Genomic DNA, 20,242 nt, shown 5'->3' on the forward strand with positions numbered 1-20,242 from the left:
AAAATCAACAAACCACATAGGATCTTTTGTTCTGTTTTATGATAAATTTGGGTGGAGTCTAAATCTCATTAAGTCACAGTTCCATTGCATTCATTCCCATCAAGACCACTGTATTATATCAACTTTTTGATTCCCAGGATGAAGTGTGAGAAGCATGTAATCTTAATGTTTCTCATTTTAAAAGAATTCAGGGTCTTTTGAGGATGAAATTTATTACATTTTAATTACTTTATTTATATTCTCTATATATTTTACTTAAATATTGTATATTTACTGATTTGTTATAGTGGAGTGTTAGTAAGTACATAAATACCACAAATTCAGAGCTTTGATAAAGGACATCAACTTAGCAGATACACAGACCATGCACAAACTTTGCTTAAAGTTTTTTATCTTGAATGTATATACACAAATCTACCCGTGTGCTGCATGAAGGATACTCCCATTCAGGAACCAGTGGTCTAGTGAGAGCTTTGCCACAGCACTGCAGAACAACCTTGAGTACTCATCTTTACCTCTCACATACATTTTAAAACGCAACAGAAATGTTTTGTGTGAGTTTGATGGATGTTTAAAAAATTCCCTTTCTGTCCAGAGAAACAGAAAGAAAAACATATTTTCTCTACCAATTTAGAGCTTTATACTCATGTTAAGGTGATAATATATTCTGTCTGCCACAATAACTATGGGTGCTCTTTCAGAAATTGAAAGCTAAATATCGAGTGATGGCTCTCTCTTGATAAAGAGATTCTAAAAATTGACATAGACTTTCATGTCCGACTAAAGATTTATTTCTCCTTCTTTGTTCATTTTGTTAATTGTTATTAATACCTAAAAGGCTTCGCACTTAACCTTCAGATAATTGTTGAGTTTAACAGAGAGTCTGTGGGTATACTCAGATACTTACATATCAGGCTACACCAAGACTTCAGTGGTTGTATTTATAATACAACAAAAGAGGAGCACAGGCTTATCAATCAATTCTATAGATTAATTCAGCCTTCAAATGGACAACTGCCACTCCTCCTCCTTTTGCAGATGTTAGTTGGCTGGAGTTTTTAACAGGATGAGAGCTGAGTAATTACACTGGATTCTAATTTTAATCATTACCTAAATAAAGTGTGTTCTCTGTTTATAGATATCCTTTCCAGTCTTAATTCACCTGCCCTATTTGGGGACCAGGACACAGTAATGAAAGCCATTCAGGAGGCTCGAAAAATGAGAGAGCAGATCCAAAGGGAGCAGCAGCAGCAACAGCAGCCGCATGGTGTTGATGGAAAATTGCCCTCCATGAATAACATGGGTCTAAACAACTGCAGGAATGAAAAGGTAATGTCTACCATTGCCACACAGTCTGTCATTCATTCTTTTCCCTGTAAATAGCTTCTTATTTTTATATAAAATTTCTTTTTACAGCCTTTAGCCACCTCTGATTCATGTTAAATACAGCTTGTCACTTCACAGTGCTGTGCTACAAACTTTTCTGTGTTTAAAAAACAGCATTCAGAAAAACAATCCTATGCACTACATATGATTAATCTGAAAGCATGAATATAACAATGTGGAAAATGAATTAGTTGAAGCTACCATTGTTTGTGGTCATTACATTTTGAGTTGTGCTTTTGGGAATGATTGGATCGGTAAGTATGGCAGAAAGACAAGTGCATACTAGCATGGCAGAGTATCACAATGTTCTTGAAAGTATCTGAGTATGCTTAAATCTGTGACTCAAATTCAACAAAGAATCTAAGCTCAAAACAGTGCTTTTGGCTCTTGGTTTCAGTAGGAAATTAGAAATCCACATTCTTTGTTGAATCTTGACTTGGTTTCCAAATAGTAAAGTGAAATGGGGAACTGTAATAAAATAGAGAAAGTGTAGAGAGAGAACAGCCAGCATTGGACATTCAGTTTACCAGACAGCAACCTGGAATCATACCCCAAAGGTGAGGAGCAGTTTCTGTCATGCATATTAAGGACCACTCAGAGGGCAAAGAATTCCTTTGTAAAATTGTTTGCATCTGTGTTGTCCTGCTCTGTGGCCTTTCCAAAGCCTACAAGTTTTGCTCCAGGAACAGGTCTGTGTGTGTATAATAAAGCCAGTAAACACTGAACTAGGTAACTGGCTGAGCTATAAGGCAGCCCTTTTGGTGAAGAATGCTACTCTGTTAGCTTCCTTGGAGGTGGCTTATGCTGCAAAAAATACAGCATATGTGATTTCACACCACTGACACAAAGTCAGTTATACACCACAAGAATTACTCTACATTTCAGTTAACTAGAAAGGAGTCCCAGGAATATCCCTGTAATCATTATGGCATTGGACAAATTGGAACTGTTATGATTCAATTTGGTAAAGAACAGAAACTGACATATTCATTAGCCTACAAAGCACCTAGTGTTTCAGAGTATTTCCTGCAGAAAAGAAAAATAATTCATTAATGAAAATTCTGTGATATTCTGTGTTTCAGAGCATAGGTTCTATATGCTTTGGGGAGTATAGGGGGAGATTATATTATACTCCAAAAGTAACAGAAATTTTTTATCTAGGCTGAGTATAAGATTCAGTAGAATATTATTTGTAACTTAAACCATGAATTTGATGATGATATGATCTTTTCTCAACTCTCAAGGGAATACTTAGTGAGTAAGCAGATTGTAGGAAGTCACAGAAAGGAAATGTAAACAGGGTTGTCAAATATTGATGTATACCTTTTAATCTACATTTCGTATTTTTGCTTGATTCTTCACAGCACTTAAAGCAAGAGAAAGGGTTGGTGTCTATTAAAACAATTTGTTAAACAATTACTACACAGGATTAAATTGGTTTTACAAGACAAATTCAGAAGTTAATAGATTTTTATTTCTGCTAGAGTTAGTTAAGGTGTCAACATTTAAAACCTCATTTAATACAGGTTCATATTATGAAAAACAGAGGAATTAATAACTGATCAAGCAGGCCATATTCGGACAAAACTTACAATGTAAAGCCAGTGTTTGTCTTAACTAACTGAGATGTAGGGTAGTAAAGTTGAAGGTATAAAATAAATGTCACGCCTATGATTAGTATTAAGAGTTTATAAACTAATGCTAATTTTAAAATGTATTTTATGAGTTTCAGTTGCTTGACATTTAAAAATATCTAAGACGCTATAAGGGCTATTAAAAGAATTCTTAACATTTGATTTGAATTTGAAAAGTATAAAAATGGCATCTGCTTACTTATCAGGCCTGTTCCCTGAGTTTTTTCAGTACCATGTTTACTTCTTGTTTTGGATACAGTAAATTTTTATTTTGCCTTTCATCTTTTAAAGTAAGGGAAATAAATAGTTCAGTGTATAAACTGGAATTTCTTTTTTGTGCAGGTTACTAGCAATACACAATTCCTGATACACATGTAGGAACAACACGGATATATGGGTTCTAGGCTATGGTTATACATCACACAATATGAGGAAAAAAAAATAATTTACTTGCAAATTTAGCAGAGTTTACTGGAAGTCTTAAAAATATTAAAAAAAAAACATTGTTCTCAAATGCTGTCTTTTATCTGGAGACTTCTCATGGCAGTGTTTGAAACTTTTAAACTCTGAGAAAAAACAGCAGCAAGGAAATTTGTTGTTAAATCTCTAAGTCCCTTTGTATAATCCTGCTAGCTTTGTTTACTGCAGCATGTACTATAGAAAGAATCGTTAAGGCAGGAAAAAGTTATAGTATGTACTCTGGTTTTACCTTTGGTATACTAGTTTATTATCCTTGCTCTGCAAGAACAGCAGGGTTTGCAAAAGAATGGGATATGAATTAGTTGTTTTTAATGCTGATATATCCTGACTCACTATCTTAAAGAAAATAGAAGAGTTAAGTCAGAGTCATGAATACTGAGGAAATATATTTATATTTTATTGCATGTATAAAATACATTAAAAACAGAGGCATCCTTTGCACAAATAGAATTTTAGAACACTCGTTTTACTCCTTTTACCCTTTGCCTTTCAATTTTTACATTATGGTGTATTTCTTTTGCTTTAAAATTGATGGCTAGGATGATCAAAATGGGGGGAGGGAATGATAGATCACTTCAGTAAAAAAAACATAATTCTGAAATAATTGCATGCAAAGAATATAGTGTATAGTTTGTCATAATCCCATTGAGGCTTTGGTAGCATAGTTGCTATTCTGGACTAGTTTCTTTTGAAGAATCAGGACACTATGTTTTCAGGACCAAATTTTCAGAAACGGGCTTCAGGTAATTAGACTTGTATAAATAAGTAGCTAGAAGCTGGCAGCAGAAAAAGATGACAAATTAATTGCCTGCAGATGGTTTAAAAAAGCTATTGAGTTTTGGTCAGTTACTGGTCTTCAAGTTCAGATAGCCGGTAATAGTTTGTTGTGCAAATGATTGCCCTTATAAAATTATGTGCATAGCTTCAAAGCCTGGGCTTAGGCCTTTTTGAAAATGTGTCATTTAAATCTCAGAAAGCTTTGTATTTGGTTAGAGACACAGAACTGAAAATTGCCTGTGTTCATGTTCTGCTGTTCAAAAAAAAATCTTCTACAAAGCTTTAAAAGTGCTCACAGAGATTCACTCATCAGAAAGCGCAAAACAAAAACACACAGTGCTGGCACAGCCATGCTTTACCATTTGCAAAAACATTAAGGTTAGGCTGCTCTTCAGAGATGATACTATTCAAAGGACAGCTACAATTACAGAGTTATTTCAGTTTGTGTATGCAAGGCAAAAAGTCATTAGAACAGAGCTGACTTTTTCTGCTTTACCTGGCGCATGTCAGACGCAGGCTGACTGAGGAAAAGCCTTCACAGAGTAAAGAGAAATACTAAGGAGGGGGAGAGAATTAGGAAAAATCCAGATTTTCCAGGCTACAGGGTTCTTTCAATTTGATATGTGCAAAAAGTAAAATTGTAAGAAAATTGGCTTCATTCAGAGGATATGACTTTTTTTCCAGTCAAGCCGTGCTTACCTGCAACAAAAATGAGTGCATTAAAGTACTTAAAACAGAATTTGCATTACTAGAGCTACTTGTATTTATTTTAGTACTCTGAACTAGGAGGAATGCCTAGAAGATTTTATTTAAATAATGAACCTGAAAATGGTATGCAATCTATAACATAACTGACATTGTATTAAGAGAATCGGATCTTGCTGCCTTTTTTTGTTGTTGTTGTTGTTTTTTGTTTGTTTGTTTGTTTTGTGCCTAAAGCATGAAAACAGTGACAAAAAATAATCAAAATCTTTGTAGAAAAAATACAGGCAAATATGCATTAATCTTTATTGAAGAAAAATATATGAAGTCAGGATATAGCATATACCCACTAAATATATGCATTTCTGGACATGGTCCTGGGCAACCTGCTCCAGGTGGCCATGCTTGAGCAGGGGGCAGTGGGCCAGGATGCCTGCAGAGGTCCTTTCCAAGCTAAACCATTTTGTGAAATTATCACAACATATCTGCTAGACCCAGGGATACCCCCACCTCCCCATTTTCTTACATAGAAAGCAAATTCTTTGAGATTTGAGAGGAAGCAGAATGTAGTATAACATTTATATGTTTGTATTCCATTCTCACCCTTTTGTAGATTCTTAGAGAACTGTATATTTGCAGTAGGAAACCAGAATTGGACCCCCAAATAAATGACGAGTCACCACCTGCTTCCTGGGAATTATTGGACAGTAGTACCCCTTATAATGAGCCTTTTATTCCTTTCTTATCTATAAATAAATGCTTTCCAATTTGAATCCACATCATTTATCCTAATATAGACCACTGTTTGTATGCAAAATGTGTACATTCTTAAAAACATATATTATTTACCCTTGGAGGTGTTACAGTCTATTGACCAAATACATATTTTGGCACTTGGATTTGACTTGATAAGCCATAACGACTCCTTTGGAGGTGTTACGGTCTGCTGTATTTAGGGACTGTTAAATATGTGGATTACTGACACAATAGAGTGTAACAACTCCTCTGGAGCTGTTACGCTTCATCATTTATATGAAGCCACTGCACATGCGTGCAAACTATGCCTGATAAAACACTTTGGGAAGTCTTTGTAGAAAAAGTTACTAGTCATACATAATCTCCTTTTCACTGCCCGCACCCCTGCGATGACTCCATCATTGTATTGCATTCTTCTAAATGCAAGCAGTACTGGATTATGTTGCTGACAGGTTTTTTTATGTTTGTTTGTTTGGTTTTGTTTTGTTTTTCCAGCTTTTTTCTCTCTGTATATTCAAAATTATAGACAGAACAACTGCAGAGGCAGGAGTCACGGTACTTTTTCTGCAGCTGTAGGGTGTTTCTCAGAGAATCGCAAAGAGAAGTACCTTGTACTAGCATCCTTGTTACTAGTCACTTCTGAAATAAGTACAAAACAAAAACAAACAAACAAAAAAAAACCACCACAAAACAACAACAGAAAAAACAAAAACACATTTAAGAAAATACACTTTCAGAGTATCTTATGTTTGACTATCTTTTCCATTTATCAAACACACTGATGGCCACCCTTAAATTGAGAACATGACTAAGTTAGTTACAAGGGACTTGTGGATTTTTATAAAGCTTTATGAATAATTGGTTTAGATTTGTGATTCATTCTCTTTTGCTTTTATCTTTTTAAGAAAAACTTTTTTTCCCCTTTAGTCTCTTATATAAGAACCTTTATTTGCAGCTGGCAAGTTAGAAGTCATTTCTTATATTTCATAGTACTGGGAGATATAACTGAAGCTGTAAGCATTTTCAGTTGGATTCTTGTTTCTGTGTGTTAAATCTTAATTCTACTTGTAATTAAAGGGCAAATACCTCAGTCAGGCAAAATTAAAAAAAAAAAAAAAAAAAAAAGAATAGTAGCATCGATAACAAATGACTAGCTTTGCAAAGTTGTTACGTTTTAATGCTAGTATCTCAAGAATCATACCAAGATCTGTTCTTTGAACTCCACAACTTAAAGAAGGTCCTACCTCATATAGCTCACACTCATATATTATAATGTAAGTTTAAATGTATATTTTTAAATTCTGTAACAGAAAATCTGGAATGGTATAGAGAGAAAAAAAAAAAAAGACACTGTTTAACTCAGTGAGAATGTATTTCATCTGTCTAATGAGGAATCTTATTTCCACAAAGAGACACTGCAACTGGGAAACTGTTTTTGCTGAATGCATCATTCTGCTCAGTCAACAAACCTTTACCTGTGGAGTTTCTGAGACACAGAAGGAGGCATCCCCTTTACAGTCCCGTAATTTTAATACAGATAAATTACTTGTCTAAAATAGATGCTCCAGAACAAGGAGAACTTTCAAATACAAATCCCATCAGTCCTCATTCTTACCAACGTCCCTTATACGTTACTATGAATTTGTCCTGTTTAGTAATCTAATTGTGGCCATAAATAATATATGTAAGCAAAGATTTTTTTAATACTAGGTGTTCAAATTTAACTTCCTAAAGCCATATTTGGACACCGGTATTTTATTATAAAAAATCTTCATTAAAAAAAAATAATAAATTTTTTGAAAGTGCAATAATTCTGCAATTTCCTTCTTTGGCTTAGCACTTATCCTTGCCACATGAAAAATCTTCCTTCATTTTATATTAACTATAATGCTTCCTTAGTAATTTTGAAAGCAAAATAGTTACTGAAGTGAAATTTTTCTGAAATAGCCATAACATAGGCACCAAAGTTCCACAGAGCTAGCCCTGAAGGTTTTCCCTCAGCACGAGGAAGCAGATTTGTTAGTGTCTGTACAGTTACCATCTATTTTCAGTGAAATTCAGTAGTTTTGTATCCTTCTACAGCACTTTTTATGATTATTTGGGCAACTCAGAATTTCAACTGATGTAATACTGCCCCCTTTTATTAGAACTGGAAAACATGCTGTTTATTTATACTGTTGCTTCCAATGTTTGAAATTATGTGACAAGATAAATCATGAAATTGATATAACAAGGAAGGGGAGAAAAAAAAAAGTAACAATTCCAAGCAACTTTTTTGCTGGATGTATTGTCTGTGTTATGACTGGGCATCTTAGGCAGCATGTTATTCCAGGGAAATCCCTTCTGTGTTTCTGAGTTTGGGGTGTTGACGGGTTTTGCTTTTTTTACGAATTTCATTATCATATGTGCTTGCATTGTTTTTCTAAATCAGTACATTTTTAGGACAACAATAGTGTTGCGTTGTCTTTTATTTTATTATTTTATTTTTATATTTATTTATTCTAAGGCCTGATCAGGAATTAGATGCATCTTTGGATAGCTGGATGATTTTAAAATCCCTCAGACGTGGAGTAGTGTTGCAGTGAATTGATTTTTACAATTAGAACTTTAAAATGTAATTCAAAATGAAATTTGGGGTAGAGCTTCTTGGGGGAAAAAAGGGGGAGAAGAAAAAAAAAACAAAAACCAAAAAGCTCTAACCCCTGAGTCTCCAACTATATTATTTAGAGATAAAAGTTTCCATTAAAAACAAAGGGGGAAAAAAATCTTACTTTTGATAGCACCCTGAAGCCTGTGCTATATCACTAGCTTTCACAGATATCACAGAAAATAAAACCAGGCTTAGAAATTTTACCTATACTTAAAGAAATGTTTTATCTGACTTTTCTGTATTTAGTGAAGAAGGTGATGGAATTTGTAACTTCAGATGCACAGTGGGGTCAAGTACAGCCCTAACACTGGTACTCAGATTATAAGAGTTATGGGAGGAAAATGCCATTGCCAACATTAGCCTCTGTATAGGAACATAGCTCCATTATCAAGGCCAGCTTTATAATGGGAACCAGGTGTGAGAGGCTGTGGGTATGAAATCTTGTCAAGCCTGTTCCTCAAACTCAAAAGATAGAAATACTAAAGCTGCTCATGCAACGCTAACCTTCTGCCTGTACAGAACATTAGGATTCAGTCTTTAGCTGATCGCATAGCTATTACTCAAATACTCCTATTTACACCTAAGTATTCATACTTATGCTTACCAATATACTCGCTTTTTTTTTTTTTTTTCTCCCAGATTTATTTTGTATGCAATGTGTGGAAAGACATAAAAAATAATGTATTTGAAATTTTCACATTAAAAATACATGTTCACTCAAACCGTGGAATTGACAGTAAGACAAAAAGAAGCAGTGTAAAATCTCTGGCATATATAGGTCATCTAAATTTACAAATAAGTTAGCTTTGGCATCAGCTTCCTGTGGATCCAGTTTTGCACCAATGGAAGGGGTGGCTGTGCAGACCTCTCTTTTTAAGCCTTTTGGTCAATAATAGCCTTACTTTACAAAATTGTCTTGGTAAAGTAGGTAGCTTGTGCATTTGCACTCCAATATGTTAGATACACAGTTAAATGCTTAGTGCCCCAAAGCATGTAGCAGCTGGTTAAAATAAAATCTAAATTATTTTTCTATTGATTAAATTATCAAAAATCAGTTAAGTAAAAAATGCAGTATTTGGAAAGTATAAATCACCGATTTTTTTTTGACCATAAATTAAAAAAAAAAAAAAAGTTTGGTCAGTTTAGTAGTGATGTAATGTACAAAAGTAAGAAGTTAAAAGAAAATGCACTCAAAGGACCTCTGTGAAACATTATTAACTATTTTTATATATAAACACATTATTGTTGAAGAAAGTCCCCATATTATCTGAAGTTTTAAAGTTTTTCATTGCTTTCCAGGTCAATCAGAAAAGCACTTAGAAATAAAATACTGTTTTCAGGAAAGAAACCAGCACAATCTTTGGGAATTAGTTGCTAGTTTTGCTGTATCTCGACAACTGGAGTTTTTGCCACTACCTATGCTTAACAACGTGCTTGTATGGTAGCTGAATACAACTGTGATGTTTTATTTCTGTTGTCAGGGCTACTTGAAGGGTTGCCTAGCTGCATGTTTTAGACCTCATTAATAATAATGATGATGATAATAATAACAATAACAAAAGGGGGGATTGGCCCATTTCTTCTCTCTCTTTTCCAGCTCAGGAAGAAATGCCAAATATCAATTGCATAGGGCATTTCCTGTGGAAAGGATAAAAACTTTGCCCTCTTTTGGTCTTTTCTCTTAAATATTGGAGCAGCAAAAAATCCTAAATGGACAGCATTTGATGAAAATGGGTCCCAGAGCTAAATGCTGAAAAATTTGCACAAAAACAACAACAAAAAAAAAGGATAATTTTTCCAGGAGAACATGTGTTCTGCCATAAAGGAATAGTGTCTTTGTGATGGCTGTAACAGCATAATGGTTGTACCTTCTTATGTGCAATCCATTTCTAAGCTACTCAAAAGACTTTGCAGATATATACTGAAATTTATCCCATGTTTTCATTATACATCTCCACAAAACAATAAAGATAGGTTGAAAATTACTGTTCAAACATAAATTCTCTGGGACAGGAATATATTCATTGATTTAAATTGTGGGTCGGAATGGTAGCTGCACAATTCTATCATATCACTTCTTCAATTGTCCTGAGAACTACAGAATATATTTGCATGTTATTTCACACTTAGATACAAGCACAGACATCCACAAAGTTACTACCATTTATTTCTGAGCTCTCTGTTCATTCCTGTAAGTAAATGTACAACACCAAATACATTGCCAGTCTAACTGCAGCAGATTAAGTAAAACAAAGATATATTAGGATTACTCTGCCTGATATTCATTACTTTCTAGAATTAAAGATGTTTTCTGTTTCTCAGGTATCATTAGCCTGCATTAATAGGTACGATAAACTGAAATACACTCACTGCTATAGGATATTTACTCAGCTGCCTGTTTGTGGGATTATGTACTACTTTGTGCTGATTTAACTGTTTTGCTTCTAACAAAACAATAGGAATGCTAGCAAGTAAAATCTTCTTTCATCTCATGAAAAGGGTTGAGCAAGTAATACAAAACAGTATTTGCAAATGTTTGAGATCTCATTAATGGAGTTATGCCATGCTTGTTCCTTCCTTTTTCTTTTCACAAATACTCATGCAAACGCATTTTTATTTCTACGGTTGTATTTGCATGTGAACATGGACGTTTGTGCATGGTTACAGACATTTGCTGTTTATGCCCAAATTGATAACCTTCTGTTAAAAAAAATTAAAACAAAAAAAAAAAGGCGGTTTTGATTCAGCTCCCGCTTCAAACTCCATGTTGACCAAACGAAGATCACAGTAGCAGGGAACGTTTCCATCCCTGATACAGTGCTGATGCTATGTGTAGATCTTTACAGCAGCTCTGTGAACTTTGCAGCATTTAATCTAGAGTTCCTACAGACTTTGCTTCTCTGTGCCTTACCACTGCCACCTTTTTCCTATTGATGGTATGCCAGAGGCATGTTCATCTTTTTTTCCTGTGGTGATGAAGATAATGGATGCCGGAATTGATAGATACAAGTAAAGGCTTTCTACTACCTGGGAGGCCTCCTGGCTGAAGGAATTCCCAGTTGCTTTTTGCAGATAGTTTAAGGCAATATTGCACTACTCACCATTGAGGCAGGCATCAAAAACAATATAATTTGTCGTACGTGACCAACTAGAGCATAAATCACAACCTGCAAACTATTGAGCGCTTAAGTGCATAGTTCATGCATAACTCACAAGCTGGATTGTTTGAACACTTATAAGTTACTTATACATGTAGAATATAAATTGCTGATCCTCCAGTGGTAGTTTGGAAAAATAAGGAAGACTGTATTTGTTGAATAAATTGTTCCCTTCACATAGCTTGTCCATCTGTAGTCACATAACACTAACACCATAAACAGGTCTATCTCAATTGGAAATGCGTAACAGGGTAATAAATGATATTCAACATCAGATTACTCGTACTAAAATCATGTTCAAGTCATAGTAAGCTGTTATAACACTACTTAAAACCTGAAGTATGCCTAACCCACAAGCTGAAATTGCCCAGCTTACATCCTGAAAATCTACAGACAACATTAATTTCTCAGTATTTCACTTTTATGCCTGTGGCCTCTAACATGTTGCAAATGCTTCTATAAGAAAGGCTGGAAAAACATATCAAATTTCTGTTCTTCCACTTGCTGACATTCATTAACTGAGGGAGAACATTGAGACAAGGTTTTGGAAAGATCTCCTTTTCACCTCCACCCGTTCCAAAGCAGTTTATTAAACAGCCAGTAAGAGAAGTGGACACTTGTGCTTTAATGTCAGGCCTGTGTTGATCAGGTAGCTGTGAATGCTTTCACTGTTATCTTGACAAAGGTTTCTTGAGATGGCAGACAATGGATGCATTCTTATCTCATTGCCATGCTCTTTGCATCCCTGAGTTAAATTGATAAGAACCAATATCATTATATGACTGCTATTCAGGTGAACTATCTTTTATATCCATTTTTGCTTAGCGCATCCTATTTTTACATGCTTGTTCCCTTTCTAAAGCACAGGAACCCTCTGCAGTATTTCAGATACGAATAGAGGCCATCACTGGGAGGATATGCATTAGAACTGTACACAAAGTGAGTCACTGGCGTGTCACAAACTGTAAAACTTCTTGTTCTATCAAGGGTTCAGCAGGTTGCCAAAACATACTCAGTTGCCAGATCCTCACCAGAATTCTGTTCCTCGCCTGAAGCCAGTCAGTCTCTTTGAATAAATAAGATTAGGTTGTCTGGCTGCGCTCTTCCTCCCAAGGGATTCCCCTTTATCAAGGGATTACCTGCATGCCCTTTTTTACATAACTCCTATATTTTATTCTTCAGTATCATGCTACAGATCATGTCATGTCATAGCTGCTAAACTCCTCATGGATGAAGTGCCTGTCAACTCTTTTTACCTTTCAGAAAATACGAGGAAGGCGTTCTGAAAAGTTTTGCTCCTAATCTTTTCCAGCCAAGCTTCGTTTCTCTTTCTTTGCAAGGAAGGGGCTAATGAGTTAATATTCACAGTTGTAGACTGACAGTATATAGACCAGGACATCTACCAGTCCTCTGCACTGAGTAGCATACTCCAGCTACGTAGGATTTTCATTCCATTCAGTGAAAAAGCCATCTGTAGTTAATCAGTATATACTCACCACCATGGACAGGCAGAAGTAATGAACTGCAGTATGAGAAAATTGTAGTAAATGTGTGCATTACCCTATCAGGGAAGGAGATGAAGTATACTATTTGCTTAGTTTATCAACCACTTTCCCTTTATCTCCATCCATGCCATGTTACTGTAGCTACCTTGGAATATGTGTTATGAGACCATACAGAATCCAGTAAAAAGGTTAAAAAAGAAAAAAAAAAGTACATGATTTCCTGTTCATGACCCCAGTTAAGGTCTCTTAATGTAAAGCATTTGCTTTATATTATATATTTGAGGGTGGATTTCAGCACATGTGACTCTCTGAATCAGGACCCACATTACTTATTCATCCTTCAACTGTTCTGAGAGTTGAATCCTGTGGTATTAGGAGTGTTCTTGATGTGATACAGGATATAGTTTAGGCTGTGGAAGTCTCTGTCATCCTGTTACCATGAGAGGCAGGGAAATTTTCTTGCAGTGTTTGCTAAGATCTATCAGCTCAGGTCTTCTTTCCTCTTCCTCCAGCTGATTCTCTTCCTTATTGCTTACCCTCACTGTGCTTTGGCTGGGGCTCTTGTAAAGTGTCATCAAAACATCTTCATGTTGCTGTTGTGTGTCGCATTGTAATAGAATAGCACACAATTTCTACAGTGGAATTCCCACTACCATCTTATATGGTGAAAAGTGACTATTACTTCACTTATTTTTGCTCTACAGTCTGTGTTCTGTATATAACTGTATTTTTGTTGTCTCTGTCTTTGATTTGGTTTCACAACTAAGCTGAACACCAAATATATTTCATAAGCAGATTACACATTTTAACACATATTTCTGATTGCTTGGAGGTAGCAAAGGAATAAAGATAAAATTGAAAACTGCATTCTAAGGTAACCATATTATTTGTTTCTTTAATATTTCTGTTTTGCTAGTAATGAAATTACTCGTTTGGGATCAGGCCCTTTTAAGCCGTGCTTTAAACCAGACTAAAGCAGGCATTGCTCCTGACATGATGATCTTTAACAGAATTGGAAAGGCAAGAACTATATTCAGCCAGTTTTCACATGCTGCCCATCCAGAGGAAGGATGCTCTTAGCACTGGTTCCCTATCCTTGCACTGGGCTGCAGCTTGCTGCCCCTTCAAGGACACAGCTGTTTGGACAACTCCTCTGTAAAAGCAACAAAACATATCTTCAGGGAAAAAAAAAAACAAAAAAACAAAAAAACAACAACAACAAAGAAAAACAAAAAACAAAACACTTTTTTTTTTCAAGCTGAAACATTCCACTGTTTTGAGTTTTCAGCATGACCCCATAAACAGCTGAACTGGAAGAAATAAAGGATTGTGGACTATGTGTGTTGGAATCCAGTGGATTGGAAGGTGAGGGATGGGGCAGAGCTTCACTGCCACAGACAGTGTCTGTAAAACTGTGCTTTGAATGTAACGAAGTGTAAAAAATAAGAGTAAGGGAGAGCACAGGTAGAAACATAAAGATCCTGTAGTTTGAATGGTGGATATACTACCAGATGGCTTCAGAGCATATAGTTCTTTCCTTCCTTTTGGCATAATCCCTTTCAGTTCTCCCAATATATAATCATTTGAAATTCCTCTTATGTCTCTGTTTCTAAACCCTAAGAAGAGGCAAACCCAAGCCTTGCTGTTTGCATTCTTCTGATATCAAAGACTCCTATCCCACTGGGGCCCTTAGCCATAGGAGAGGTTTGAGGGAGGGGGAAGAGATGTTTTTCCTCCTCCTTAGCTGCTCTACTAGACTGGAGGGTGGGGAGGGGAGACGGAGCAGCAGTAGGACTTTAAGGTTCAAAATGGAGACTAGGATGTGCCTGATGCCTGCGTCCAGCTTGTTTATCACTGCTTCTTCTGGTTGATGTTGCAGCGGGACTGGAGCTGGGTGGAGACTGGTGCCTGATGATGCAGAGTGCTCATCCTCTCAGGGAGTTTAGGGAGAGCCTTGGTCAGCCTGTTTTTACAGAAGCCTGCACCCTAGAGATATGTGCCATAGCAGACTGTAGAAGGATATTTTTCTTTATGTATAAAATCTGTGTTACAGATTTACAGGAAGTATTTATTTATTCTTCCAATTAGCTGAGCCTGAGAATCATCTAAACAGAGATGGATTTAGAGATCAGCACAATGCAGCGAGATTAAAAAACCCTTTCCATCTGAATTAATGAATTTCAGACTGCTTTTCATAAACTAGTTTTTCAGAAGTCATCTGTGAAAGCTTGTATAAAGAATTTTTAAAGGTAACTTAATGGGATGGAGAAAAGGTTTAAAATTATCTACTGGGGCTGTTGCAGGAGATATTAAATATTGATTTATTTTGGAGTAAGAATCATACTAAAGAGTAAGGCTTGTAGTCAGATCAATTTATCTGGAATACAAACTGTATAGCTGTATTTAGTACAATGTCAACATGAATCTTAAACAAGTGGATGTGAAAGGTTGAGCATTTAATCTAAATCAGTTGGCTCTCCCAAATCTTCAATTAAAAAAAAAAACACACAAAACACTCAACATTTCAAACTGAACTGCTCCTAAATGTTTCAGGTGGTTTGTATTAAAAAAATGCTTTATTTAGTGAGTTCATATTATATCATAGCCCTCTCCTGCGCATCATGTTGCAACTGGGAACAAAAATCTATAGTCCAAGTCTTTTCCAAATCTTAAGTTTTTAATACTCCAAACTCTCTTGAAAACCCGATGTAAATCATTCAAGTAATCTGGCAAATAACACTGTAAGCAATTTTCTGCTACTTGCCACTGCTACTGCACTGCCAAGCTTTTGGTCGTAATATAAAAGTTGGCTCAGATTGTACTTAACCAACTAAAACTGATTATGTTCCCTTTTCAGACTTAAATAGATGCCAGCTAGTGGTATTGGCTAAAATATTTTTCAGAATGTATAAGTGTACATAGGCCTGCACTAGGAAATCCTTTATCCAAGTGTGACATCAAAGCAGTGCTTCTCAGATAATTTAAGTGTTACATTTGCTTTTGTTTGTACTGTTTTCTTTAAACATATTCATTAGACAAGAGCAGAGCCTTTAATGTTCCATGACTGAAAAATCCATCAAATAGATTTACGACAGAGGCAGTGTGGCATAACAGCCAGTGGACTGGCCTAATGTTCAGAAGTCCTGGGTGCAGTTCTTAGCTTAATCATTGACGTTCTGGGTAAGCAGAAGATAATGATTTCCCTCAGTGCTTGGCAATACTGTTACCAACTTTTTTTTCTGGAATGACTTGGGTTCTACTGCTGCACAGTGGTAGGTATTATGATTGTCTACATATATAGTAGTGAAAGGCTCCAAAATGTTGATTGCTTCCCAGGATATTACTATTCCCTTTCTTGTAAGACATAACTAAAAAATATGAACACAATTATAAAGTATACAAGTATACAGAGAAGTAAGGAATGTATGAAACGAAAAAATCCTTCTTACTTGCAGATTGCATTTGTTCACAGAGTAGCAAAAATCTTCCACTGGAATTGAGGTGTTAGAATATTCATTCAGTAAATTGTAGGAGCTTTACATGTATGTCATCTGGGGGGTGCGGGGTGGGGAGGTGAATGAGGACAGGAGAAAATAAAAACTTCATTTTAAATGTGGAGAGATGTATGTAAGACCCAGTCTACACTTATGCTGAAAGGCAGGTCAAAAATAGGTCTTAAGTGGGACTTAAGTGGCTAATATGCTCTGTGGGTGAAACCTCTATTTTTGAAACTCCATTCCAAAATTGGTTGTTAAGATAAAAGAACATTTTCCAAATTGTCATTGTTTAATATAAGATATAATATAAGATATCTTTAATAGATATCTTATGCAGGAATTTAAAACAACCTTTTCGCACTAAAACAAAACAAATTAAAAAAAAAAATTGTTTTACTTCAAATGAAAATCTAGAGAATGTTTTTTTTTTTTTTTCTTTCCTGGTAGTGTTAGCTATAGATAACTAGTATTTTTGTCTTTGTATACTGCTGCTGTAAACCCACAATTCTTTGTCAGCATGTAGATACACATTTTGCATTTAAGATGGTTTCAGGTGTAAGAGTTTCTGGACTCTGCATGAAAAAAAATGCAAAGCCATCCCATATAATCCCATATAAAGCACCCATATAAAGCACCTTCTCTCTTACATTATTCTGATTTCTGCTTCCTGCATCAAAGAGTTCTTCCTTCCTTCAGATGTAAATCTCCCCGTTTCCAGGAAGTACGTGGTTGCATGCATTTGCATGCTGGATGTAGAAATGGGAATCTTCATCTTGTTTTAACGGTTGCTTTTTTGTTTGTTTTGATAAATGTATAGTGTTCATAAATCAACTTTGGGCTGTCTTTTCCTGGAGTACAAATTTTAAAAATGTAATTTATGAGCAAGTTAGTTCTGGTTGCATTAGAAAGATTTGTGAGTAAATAAGGCAGCTTCACTGGTAGGTAGTTGTTCCTTTGCCTTCAGCTAGCCCATCATTAATGCAAGATCTTGCCCACTTGCAGGACTGGTTTTCTACTGTTTTATTGCTAAACAAGAACTATTCTCCTCCATACCCAAAGGCTTTCAACCTTGCTGAATAAAAGGGAAAAAGGTGTAAGCAAAGAGGAGAAAGTATCTTAGCCTGTGAAGATGTTGTTTCATGTTTAGTTTCAGATTCAGTGTGAATGTGCAAGAATTACACACTTTGGCCCTTATTAGTCCATGCTTAATTTAAGCACATAAGTATTTCCCTGGAGTTCAGAAATGATCATCCATGCCCTTGTGTTGCAATGGAGTGAAGGTGCTCAGCACCTTACAAAGTTAAGGCCTATATAAGGCTGCAAGAATTTGTAACTTGCTCTCTTTTTTTGTTGTTGTTGTTGTTTTTTGTTTTTTTTTTTTTTGTTACTGTTGTTGTTTTTTCTCTTGAATGAAGATTAAAGACAGGAGATAGTTGAGGTGTACATCTATATCATCACGGGCATTAGGTACATCACAATTGATATTGTAATCATGCAAGCAGTAATCGTGCCTTCCTGACATAAACAGTAAGCAGCACATTTTCCTGAGGCTGGAATAATCAGAGAAAAACATGGCAGTGATGGGGCTACAAGAGGCAGAACATTGCATAATGATGTTATTATCATTGTTCTATTGTCACCCGTCCTTATTCTTTAGTGATATGTTTGTTCTCTCTCTGAACATAACAAAAACCACCTGTGTATAAATAGTGTAATATTTAAGCAGCAATCATAAAATGCAACCTTGGAAAAATATACATAAAATGCTACAAAATGAAAAACAACAACAACAAAACCAAAACAGATTGATAAATACAGAAAAACCCTTCCTAATCTATATATGCATGATATGCAATTATGTATTTACATACAGCACAAGGCAAAGCATATATTTGAACACAGTAGCATTCGGTGGGATTTTGTTAACTGCCTTGATTGCATTTCTAATTCTAAATATGAATATGAACATTTAAGCCCAAGTGTCTTGTGCATCACCAATTTAAGCTACTTCAGGTGTCTTCTGAAAATGGGTTGGAACAGCGATGTCTAGGGGCCTGCATTGCTTACAAACAAAAGTGGTAGGTACACTCAGCAGCTCATTCAGAGCATCTAGGAAACACTGGCATCTATACCTGAAATATTCAACACTATCGATGTTCAAAGATTTCTGTAATAAATGCACAAAACTTAGGTTCAGATTTTTCCTGGGAGTTTAATTGTTCAGTTTAGAAATACATGACAGTAGATTATTTGAAACGTTTGGTTTTAAACCTTTATAGCTATGATTGATGCGTAGAGTAGGAAAATGCACTTATTGTTATTTGATAACTGATTATTGCATCATGTAGTCCATTTTCATCAGTTTTTCCAGTACTGTTTGATCATGTCACAAAACCTGGCATATGCCTTTCATAATTGAAATGGTGGAATGAAAGTATCTATGACAACAGCTGTCATGCTTTTAGCTTTTAGAAGTTTAAAATCAAACATATATATGTGTCTGTTTCCATGCACTTATATTCTATATTGTTCATAAAAGAACATCATATTGTTTCTCAGGATGTTTGAGTGGTGCACGTGTGTGTCAGTGTTCTGAATTTCTCTTGAATTTCTCTGAATCTCTCTTGCTCTGATTTGTATGGAGGGCAGCTGAATTTCCTTTGTGCTGTTGAGGTTTGCAGAACACCACAATGAAATTGAAATTGGTGACTTCTTTTTTCCTGTTTTTTTTTTTTTTTTCCTCATTCCAAAAACATTGTTGTCTTGAACCTAGAATAGTTTTTCTGGTTGTTATACTGCTGTGGCTTCTTGCTAAAGCTGTGTTTTCAGCCTGGGGTATATTACAGGATGAATAAGAGAAAAGGGAATTCTGAATTTGAGAACAGGAACCAGATCTCTTGTCTTCTAAATTCTGTCCCAATTCTAATGCATGATAATACTTTTAATGAAATTTAGTTACAAAAGAAAAGGTTGGGGAAGTGTGCACAGATATATACGCATAATCATGGTATTTTGGAAAAGTATTCCTGTACACTTTTATGTCATTTTAATGTCTACATTTTTAACTACTTTGTGGAAATGGGAACATAAATGACAAGGTCCAGCCATCTTCTAAATTAAACCAAAATATAGCAAAATATACATTATTATTATTGTTCTATTTATTTTACTGGAGAAAAGGTTGGTTTTGCCATGTTGTTATGCATTTATTCTTGTAACTCAAATGTTAGAAATATGAATGACCATTCTGAGGGTCCAAGAGTAGATAGTGAATTGCTTGCATTAGTCACTTTATGGTGCAGGAAAAACAGTTTTGCTGGTTCCTGATAGAAGCGTATGTCAGTTGTCATTTGTGATTATTTTCATCTGTCTCTCTCTTAAAAATGCATGTGTACGCACTTAGCTAAAAGAAAAATGTATTTTTTTTAATGGGTGCATTCCGATTCTTTCTAGGTACAAGGTAGGTAGATTTGGTCTTAAACCATTTACCAGCTCTCCCTTAAATCTAGTGGGCAATACCTGATGTTATAAAAGAAAATTAACTTCTCTCCCTGGAAGACTTCCAGTTAATCATCTGTGGATGTTGGTCAGGAGGAAAGGGAGCAGCAGAGAGAAAGAGGGAATTTCTCTTTGACCCCAACAATTGAACAGCTTACACTCTGGAACATGAGATTTGATTATCTTAGCATGTGTTACT

General features: G+C 35.5%; 1 protein-coding gene across 19 annotated transcripts in view; it reads left to right on the forward strand.

The window, feature by feature from the left end:
• Positions 1-20,242, forward strand: part of SOX6 (SRY-box transcription factor 6) — a 380,820-nt gene that overhangs the window by 318,478 nt on the left and 42,100 nt on the right. For all 19 annotated transcript variants that reach the window (XM_068685194.1, XM_068685208.1, XM_068685193.1 and 16 more), the window contains one exon: positions 1,139-1,329. In XM_068685194.1, the coding sequence (XP_068541295.1) occupies positions 1,139-1,329 (191 nt within the window). The remainder of the gene's footprint in view (positions 1-1,138; positions 1,330-20,242) is intronic.

Source organism: Anas acuta, chromosome 5, assembly GCF_963932015.1.
Source record: "Anas acuta chromosome 5, bAnaAcu1.1, whole genome shotgun sequence".
Taxonomy (NCBI): domain Eukaryota; kingdom Metazoa; phylum Chordata; class Aves; order Anseriformes; family Anatidae; genus Anas; species Anas acuta.